Raw genomic sequence first — 9844 nt, forward strand, 5'->3', positions numbered from 1 at the left:
TAATACTTAATTAAATAGAAAAATATTTATTCTATTAGTATCGAAACAATATAAGAATTTAAATAATGAAACCTAACTTTTGCCATATATATATAAGTACGGTTTTTACCAAGTAAATCAAAACAAGATTTTCTTAAACAATAAATCTAAGTAAGATATAAAAATTTAAATGATTAGATCGTTAAATCAAATCAATGTTATAGATATAAAAACTCAAGCTCTAGCCTTATATATAGAAACAATTCATATCAAATAGATTGAACCAAAATCTTAAACCCAAAAGAACTTGTAGTTTATATTCTACTTTCTTTTAAATAGTTTGTCCAAAAACACTTCATCTTCATCACTAGTTTGTCATGGAAACCTTCTTCAACTTTGAAGCGTATTTACCTAGCGAAAGAATTGAATCTTCACATAACATTCATGTTTTTAGAAAATGCTTTTGCATTGATTTTGAGTTCAGCCACACAATTGTACCTTCTCAATCCGATGCCACAACCTTTATGCCCGATTTTACAACTACAATCAAAAGAGTTGTAGCGATTCCTATTGAAATTCTATGTAATGGTTTGGAAGGAGATCATAATGGTGTTTTATACGCCGAATTTTCTTTTGTGCCAGATGATTTATTATATACGGTTCTACCAAATCTTGAAGAATTTGCTAGACAAATAGTTGCACACAACTATGAAAATCGTGATATATTAGAGTTGAATGTGCGTCTTTCTGCCATAACATCAATTGAAGAGGAGGAAGAAGATTTTAGAAATCAAGATGATTATGGTCAAGCTCAACAAGTTGTTGATTTGATGGAGAAATTAGAAAATTGTTATCCTTTTTCTGACTCAACCGAACAATGTCCTATTTGTTTGGAGGAGTTTTGCATTAAATCAGATTTAGCTCGTACCAAATGCTCGCATGTTTTTCATAAAAATTGTATTGGCTCATGGATTCAACAATGCATCAATCGCTCATCAACTTACACTTGTCCATTGTGTCGAGGTCTTCTATAAACATTTATGGAAATAGTTGTTATAATCTTTGTACTTTTGTTTCTTAAAATATTTTGATCTTTAATTATAATTAATTTTAGAGTTAAAGATATTTGTATCCCTTATTTGGACGAGTTTTAGTTTTTTCTATAACTGTTGTATTTTTTTACTGTTATAATATAATAATTTAAATTTTTATTATGTGACTATCCAATAATAAAATAATTATTAAAAAAATATTATTCTAATCATTAGAGTGACATTTGTCTTTGTACTAATGCAATTTGAAAGAGTTGTGGTTTATTTTTCTGCCACATCATTTAATATATATTATAATAAAAAGTAGATTATAAAAAAATTAAAGAGAAGAAAATAAAACTTAGGGTAAAATTTCTTTTAACCCTTAACTTTATAAGAAAAGTGTTTGTGAATTTGATTTTATGCTTTCAATTTGTATAAAAAGATGAATGTGATAGTTACTCATTTTTTATTTTAAACAAGATTGTAAACCATGCTTGCACGGATGAATTTAATAAATTAAAGAGTTAAATGCAGTTTTAATTCTACTATTTTAATTTTTAATTGTTTTTTTAAAATTAATTTCTCTATTTTAATTTTTATAACTTTTTAATTTTCTTTAAACAAAATCTTTTTTTTCTTCATATTTCTTCTTTTGATTGCCCCCCTCACTATTATATAGTTAACAATTAAACTTGTGATGTGGAGTTGACATGGCAGAGCCTATATATCTCTACGACAAAAACCTTTTTCAATGTCATATATTTAAAAAGTTAAAATTACTTTTATAATATTATATAATAACAATAATATAAATTATTAAATTAAAAAAATTACAATTAATTAATGTTGTAAATTAATTATTTAGATGAATAAATTATTTTATTAATGTATAAAAATAAAAAATTACAATATTAATGTATAAAATAAAATTTAATAATATTAGGGTGTATTTCTTTGTAAAATAAGAATTATTGGACATAGCAGTACTAGACACTACAAAATAGTACAAGACAATTTTTTATATTATATTGTGTTTGATGATCGATATACCGGACAACTTTTATCTATTTTGTTTAATATATCTTTGTACCAAATAATAGAATTTTTACTATAATATTTTTATTGATATACAAATATTGATTTTCATGAAATAAAATACTAAACAGTGAGAAGAAGAAAAATAACGAAGAGAGAATTTTTTTTTACTTTACATCAGACAAAAACAATATAATTTTATTATAATATTTTTTATTAATAAATAAAATATTAATATTATATTTATAATCAAAATATTAAATAGAGAGATATTAAAAATTGTATTTCAATATTTTTTGATAATTTGTGTTTGGGACAAAAAGTTGTCCCGTGATTTATAGTGAGCAAATTTTTTTTATGTTTTTGTCATCTTCCTTGTCATATATTTTGTCATGTCCTATAATAAGTTTTTGCATCAGACAAAGTATAAAAGAAGTTCTCATGTCCAATCAAATGCACCATTAATGATAAGTAGTTAATTAATCATTTATTCATTCAATATTAATATTTTCAAATTATATTAATGTATAAAACAATATTAATATATAAAACAAAATTATTGAATATTGAATATTGAATATTCTTCTCCCAAAATATATTGTGTCTCTTTAATCACTATATCACCATCTCAGACACATTCATACCTTCGTCGCCTTTCTAACAATCACGCTCATCCCTATTACATTCATCTCCTTCATCATTACAACCATTCGCCAACTCAAAAACCAAATTTTCCCCAATCACCATACTCAATCAAGAACAACAAATTTTTGTGCTTCACGCTCATACCCTAACACTTTTCATTTGTTAGAAATAATTCATTTTCAGTATTAGTAGTATTTGCTTTGTTAAGTTTAACCTTTCTAGTGTAGATTAGTAAATTGTCTATGTGGCATTATAATTTGTGTATATATAGTACTGTAGTTGTCAACAGTTGTATTCACTAAGTATTGTAGTGCCGTGTGTGGGTAACCGTTTTAGCATAGTAGTGAAAGTTTATTATTCTCTCTTCTCTCATCTTCATCTTCTTTATTTTGTGCACCAATAATTGGTATCTAGAGCTCCGGTTCAGATCCACAGGGAAACACGAGGAAACACGACTGAACGGTGAGGCGTTGTGTGATTGATTTCGTTTCTTGAGTTAGCGTTAAAAATTTGATTGGAATTGTAACAAAATCACATTTCTTGATTCTCCAAGATTGGGAAACACTAGTGTTTTGTGAGATCTGAATTTTGCACAAGGTTGAAGATGAACGGAGACGGTAATCTGAGTATCAAGCTTCTAGTGTTCGATGGTTAGAACCGGAACCGTTGGATGATTCAGATGTGTGTGTTGTTTGACGCTCAATATGTTCTTGATCTCGTCAACGACTGTTACATTCTGGTTGCACTTCTGATAAATGCAACAGATACGCAAAGAAATGCTCAACATGATTTGAGGAAGATGGATCATAAGGTGTTGTTCTACATCCATCAGTGTGTGGATGTGAACGTGTTTGAGAAAATAGTTGATTCAACAACGATGAAGGTTGTGTGGGACATACTGGTACGGTGCTACGGTGGTGATGCATCAGTGAAGAAGGTAAAGATTTAGTATTTACATAAGCAGTATGAGAATCCCAGTATTAAGAACAATGAGAAGGTACCTAACTACATCTCTAAAGTGATTATGATCACAAATGGGATGAAATCGCGTGGAGAAACATTCTCTGAAGATAGTATCATTGAGAAGGTACTTAGATCTCTTACTCCTCGGTTTGATTACATTATTGTAGCAATTGAACATTCTAAGGATCTGAGCATCATGAGAATAGAAGAGCTGCAAATCAGTCTAGAGGTGCAAGAGTTGCATCTGACTAAAAGAACCTCTGAGAGAGAGGTAGGGCATGCTCTGAAAGCTTCTTTTGTCAAGAAGGACCAGAATTAGTCTTTGTTAGAGGCCAAGAAAATACATGGTAGTCTTTGCGAATGACTGTTAGTCAAACAAGGAAAGGGAGTCAGAAGAAGAAAACATAGCTAGAGGAGATTATGATGATGAACCTGTGTTATTGATGGCTTATAAATCTGATGATGATGAACCTGTGCGATTGACGTTTTCTGATTTTGAAGGAGACTCTGAATATGAGTCAGAGTCAGAAGATGACTCTGAATCTGAAGTCGAGTCTAATTTTGAATATGAGTAAGAATCTGAAGGTTCTGAAGAAGAGTCAGAATATGAGGGTTCTAAAGATGAGTCAGAGTTAGAAGATGACTCTAAAGATAAAGATGAGTCAGACTCTGAAAGTGACTATGAAGATGAAGAAGACTCTGAAGGCAAGTCTGATTCTGAAGGTGAATCTGATTCTGATCCAGATTCTGATGATGATCCAGAATCTGGAGGTAATCAAATCTTTGAAGGTGGAGCCTTTGAAGGTGGTCCAACTTCTGAGGGCGGTCAAGCATCCGATAATGTTCTAGAATCAGAAGGGGATTCTAAACAAGTTTAGAGATCATAAAGAATCATAAACATCCCAAGAAAGTTTGTAGAGTTTGATATGCTGCAAGATACTGAAATAGACTCTGAAGGAGAAGTCATCCAGTGTGCCATGTTAGTAGACTTTGAACCACTCAGTGTTGAAGAAGTGCTCAATAAGAAAGTGTGGTTGAAGGCCATGAAAAATGAACTTGAGCTTCTAAAATGATTTTACCTGCTAAATTGTAAGGTTGTTGTCACACCGTAAAAAAATTACAAATTAGATTCTGATTCTAAAGGTGATGATGTAGATGCCACAACTTTTAAGCAGTTGGTTGACTCTCTAAGGTATTTGTGCAACGCCAAACCTAACATTTACTATATAGTTGGAATGGTTAGTAGGTTTATGTGTAAACCGAAGTGGTCTCATTACCAAGTTGTTGTCAGGATTTTGAGGTATATTAAGGGGACTCTGAAGTATGAAGTTTTGTTCTCTTCTGGTGAAAAAGTTAAGTCAAAACCGATGTATTACTCGGACTCTGATTGATGTGGAGACGGAGTTGACAGAAGAATTACTTCTGGATATTTGTTTAAGTATCTGGGAATTCCTATTGCTTGGTATTCCAAGAAGCAGTCAGTTGTTGCTTTGTCAACCTATGAAGCATAAGATATTTCAGGTGTTGTGATTGCATGTCAAGCTATTTGGCTTTTGAATTTACTGCAGGATATGAAGATCAAGGTAAACAAGCCTCTGAAGTTGATGATTGATAACAAGTCTGCAATCAATCTTTCTAAGAAACCAGTGTTGCATGGAAGAAGCAAGCATTTTGAGACTAAGTATCATTTTCTGAGAAGTCAAGTTCATAATGGAGTGCTAGAAATTATGCATTATAGCACCCAGAAGCAGCTGACAGATGTTCTGACGAAAGCGATCAAGACTGATCAGTTTTTCCACTTGAGGAATGGAATTGTTGTTGTTAATTTGATTAGCTGAATATGAATTAAGGGATGGTGTTAGAAGTAATTCATCTTCAGCATTATTAGTATTTGTTTTGTTAAGCTTAACCTAGCTAGTGTAGGTTAGCATGTTGTTTATGTGGCATTATTATTTGTGTGTATATAGTACTATAGCTGTCAACAATTGTATCCGCTGAGTATTGTAGTGCAGTATGTGTGCAACCATTTTGCTGTAACCGTTTTAGCAGAGTAGTGGAAGTTTGTTATTCTCTCTTCTCTCTTTTCTTTCATCTTCATCTTCTTCATCTTGTGCACCAACATTATTCACCCAGCAACACAATACCAGAAATTCAGAAACCATATGCATTCTTCCTCAACCAAGAATCCTAAACCTCCTTGATCTCACCTTTTAAATACCAAAACCTAGTGACAAATTGTGAGTGCCTGTGATGAATCTGAATGAACATGGGTAAATGTTACTAAAACAATTACCATTAGATTTAAAGAGATTATAAGAACGAGCCTCAAAGAGATTCATCTTGCTGACATATAAATTTCTAGATTCGAGATTCATATGAAAACAAGAAACCCCTTGCTGACACAAATGACCCTTATTTATTTCCTGACTCAATAATCAAACTAAAAGAGAAAGAGGAGTGACAAGAGAATGAGATTTTTATGATTGTGATATATTGAAGGAGCTAGAAGTTTTTCTTTAATAAAAAAAATCAAAAAATAAAGTGAAATTCAATCCGAAGGGGCAATGAAAGTTAGAGCATCTCTAATGGATTCAAACTATTTTGAGTTCTTTGTGGGATTCATTAAACCACATCATCTCGAAGTAACTCATCTAATTTTCCTTCTAATGGTGCAACTTTAAAAAACTCATATTGGATCCCACAATTTTATCTCATATATTAAAATTTAATTTATACTAAATTTTATTTTAACTTAAAATATTAATTTAAATTATTTAAATCAATATTAATGCGAAATAAAATAGTTAAACAAATCTAATTATATTTAAACTATAATAATAACTAAAGTAAAAGATCATTATTAAATTGTTAAAGTAAAATTAACATTTATAAAAAAAATAAATCATTTATAAAATTATTAATATAAAATAAAATAAATATGTAAATCATTTATAAGGAAATAAATTGTTAAAGAAAAACATTGAAAAAAAGCAGCATAATATTGTTAGTTTTAATATTAATTTATTACTTGTGTTAACTTAAACAAGGTTGCTTCAGAATGCAACGCTTGACCACTGTGATCAACTCCAATGATTCTTAAAGAAAAACCAATCAAATTGTGGAATTTTTTTCATTCCTATTAGAAAGGACTAATTAATATAAAATTAGGTATACAAAATAAATTAGATTAACAATGTTATTTTCCAAGGGAGGGTTCGAACCCCTTTAATTCCAAACTTTTGTTTTACTAATTAATATTAGTAACTCCTCTAAACTTTCAATAATTAATTTATTACTTAACATTTGTTAAAAAATATAATTCAAAATAATTTAATTATTATTTGAAAACATAAATAATTTTAAAATTAATCATAGATTTTTATTTTTTAAAATTTAATAATTTATATTATTATTAAATAATATTATAAAATTAATTTTTACTTTTTAATATATAACATGGCAAAGTTGTATGACATGGTGCCACATAAAATCTACATCACAAATTCAAGTGTCAACTATACAAAAGTGGAAAGTGTCAACTATACAAAAGTGGAGGGGTATCAAAATATCAAAAAATATAAAAAAATGGATCAAAAAGTTGGTTGTTTTTAAAGGGGACTTGAAACTTATAAAAATCAAAATACGATGATTAAAATTATATTTAAGCCTAAACTAAAAAGAGTTGAAAGAAAGTATAATCACTATAAAAAAAACTCTGATTTGCCACATGAAAAACACGTCACAACACAATATATCACATTGCAACATTCAAATTAGCGACGTGAACGAATATGTCTCAGGAACGCTAGTGGCAACTCATTTGCCACATGAAAAATATGTCGCAACTTTGTCATGTGGTATTCACGTCGCAAAACTTTATCATGTGATAATCACGTCATTAATTTTTACATAGGGTGCAACATTGTCCAACTACGTGTCAGAGTGCAGAGATATGTGCAGGAAGTAGGGATGCGGTATAGAGTGACTTGCGATGTGAATAACATGTCGCAAAGTTGAATACATGTCATAATTTTGTCATGTGATTTCTATTTCACAGTTTTGATTTTTTTAATAAAAAAATATTTTTATAAAATAATTAATAATTATATTTCAAAAAGTAATTAATAAAATAAAATTATATTTTTATTTCAAAAAATAATTCCAAATATGAAAATTTTATAAAAATTCAATTAAAATTTATTAACAAAATACAAAAATTAAAAAGTGGAATAACAGTATAAATACTCAACAAATATAAGAAAATCAATCATCGACATCAATCTCATCTTCTTCTTCTTCATCCTTCTCATTTACCGCTCCTTGACCATCAACTATTCTAAATTTGTCATTTCTATCAAATCATTGATTTTTATGCATTGTACCATATGTTTGGTTCCTTTGTGAGAACGTATATTATCGCATTTACTCCTCCAACTCAATTATCTTTTCTTCATTTCTTCAAATTTGGCCTTTAGCGTTGCCTCGCGTCTCGCCTTTGTTAGAGCTAATGGTCTCATTGTTTCCATCATTTCATGTGTCAATTCTGGTGGACGTGACTATCCTTCCCCATCTGCAATTATCGTAAATAAATTTCTATCCCCTTTTTTACAGTTGTCGATCAAAGGTCCAACACCATAAAAGCATACATTAACTCACTTCTCGCCAATTGTTAAACCTCAAATATAAAGGTTCACACTTGAATCAATCGGATTTGAACCCATCAGAATATACTCAGCATGTTCATATAGAAATGGATCTTGATCAAGAAAAATATATCATCTTGTTGAAATGGATGATGTGAGGAAAGAAACTAGATAAATGGAGAAGCTTTGCAAAAATGGATGATGAGTGATATGGAGTGAGGGGAAGAAAATGAGAGGGAGGCGGGTATTGTGTTTTGATGGGTGAAGGAAGATGAATCTTTAGGTTTCTGCTTCTAATAATGTGTTGGGGAGCGGCGTAGCTGTAAGTGTGGAGTGTGCGTAAGAGGGGTGAGGGGTGAATTAGGTACTTTGATCAATTTTTGATTTTAGTGAAATTTTACTTTTACTTTATAGTTTGATAGAGTAAATGAAAGCGGTAATTGCAAAAAAATAAAGAACACTTAGGGATTATACTAGTTCCTCTCACAATCCGAGAGTAGTATAGTCCCCTTATCACATGTAAGAGATTTCATTATTTGTTATAACTTTGGACAAGCCTAATCCTAGTCTATACACACAAGTTACTAACTTAATCAATAAGGAACATTCCCTTATGATTTTACAAAGTAGAAAAAGAAAATAATCCTCTCTTTTTCACTCTTTTATTTCCAACAATCCTGGACAATAAGGTATACACATAAATCTGAGTTTTTACAAGACGTTTGAAGTTGTAAGATGTATATCAAAAACTTGAATTTATCTTCCATTTCAAGTATACAATTCACAAGTATGTTTACAAGTATTTATAACAGAAATGATGGAACTTTTTTATTTTATGCAATGAAAATGAATACAGGAAGTTTCACTCAAAAACTTATGACACAAGACACTTGCTTTTTTAAAAAGGTGAAAGATTGAGTTTGAATTGTAATGAAAGAGGTGAGTTTTCAAAATATGAAACCTTAGGTATTTATACATGAATCATATCTGTAGGAATGAGTATATTACCATGAATCAATGCCTTGATTGACAGATAAAATTTTGAATATGTTAGAATCAGATTTTCTGTCAAAAAGTGTCATTGCTTCAGTGGTAAACAGTTAACACATAATCCTAATTGGTTACAACTGAAGTGTTTTATGAAAATTGAGTTTTTTCGAAGGTGTAACCGGTTACAGGTAATGGTTAATTGGTTACACCTGATTTCATTTTGAAAAATAGTTAAAATTTCATTTGTGTAACCGGTTAACAACATAGTGTAACCGGTTACACCTGATGCAGAAGTGAAAAATTCCTTTAAAATAATTGAGATGCAAAACCATTTGATATCAAAAATTATTTTATGCATCATGATTATTTGTTAAAGATGTTACTGAGCATTATGGTAAACACATGAACAAATTGCAACTTTCACCTCAATGAAGTGATCAATCTTCCAAGCTCCAAGGATATTTTGACATTGTTGATTGAGACGTAATTCTTGTTACCATATAACTTTGAACATGAAATGTTTTCTCATTCTTTGAAAGTGCACATGATCTTTGT

The 9844-nt window shown here is 29.9% G+C and overlaps 2 protein-coding genes across 2 annotated transcripts; both read left to right on the top strand.

The window, feature by feature from the left end:
• Positions 1-356: 356 nt before the first annotated feature.
• Positions 357-3975, top strand: LOC127102848 (uncharacterized). The gene is made up of 3 exons (XM_051040174.1): positions 357-1002; positions 3458-3594; positions 3658-3975. Exons 1-3 carry the CDS (start codon positions 357-359, stop codon positions 3973-3975), a joined length of 1101 nt encoding a protein of 366 aa, XP_050896131.1.
• Positions 3976-4000: 25 nt separating this feature from the next.
• On the top strand, positions 4001-5047 carry LOC127102849 (uncharacterized). Its single transcript, XM_051040175.1, has 3 exons — positions 4001-4022; positions 4242-4427; positions 4785-5047. Exons 1-3 carry the CDS (start codon positions 4001-4003, stop codon positions 5045-5047), a joined length of 471 nt encoding a protein of 156 aa, XP_050896132.1.
• The last annotated feature ends 4797 nt before the right edge of the window (positions 5048-9844 follow it).

This window comes from Lathyrus oleraceus, chromosome 7 (assembly GCF_024323335.1).
Source record: "Lathyrus oleraceus cultivar Zhongwan6 chromosome 7, CAAS_Psat_ZW6_1.0, whole genome shotgun sequence".
NCBI classification, from domain to species: domain Eukaryota; kingdom Viridiplantae; phylum Streptophyta; class Magnoliopsida; order Fabales; family Fabaceae; genus Lathyrus; species Lathyrus oleraceus.

Excerpts from the sequence above, each read along its gene's own strand:
- LOC127102848 (XM_051040174.1), top strand. The coding sequence starts at position 357 with ATGGAAACCTTCTTCAACTTTGAAGCGTATTTACCTAGCGAAAGAATT. Across the intron at positions 1,003-3,457 it reads CACTTGTCCATTGTGTCGAG|ATACGCAAAGAAATGCTCAA; the intron begins GTCTTCTATAAA and ends TAAATGCAACAG. Across the intron at positions 3,595-3,657 it reads AGGTTGTGTGGGACATACTG|TATGAGAATCCCAGTATTAA; the intron begins GTACGGTGCTAC and ends TTACATAAGCAG.
- LOC127102849 (XM_051040175.1), top strand. The coding sequence starts at position 4,001 with ATGGTAGTCTTTGCGAATGACT. Across the intron at positions 4,023-4,241 it reads GGTAGTCTTTGCGAATGACT|GTTCTGAAGAAGAGTCAGAA; the intron begins GTTAGTCAAACA and ends AAGAATCTGAAG. Across the intron at positions 4,428-4,784 it reads TGATGATCCAGAATCTGGAG|ATTCTGATTCTAAAGGTGAT; the intron begins GTAATCAAATCT and ends ATTACAAATTAG.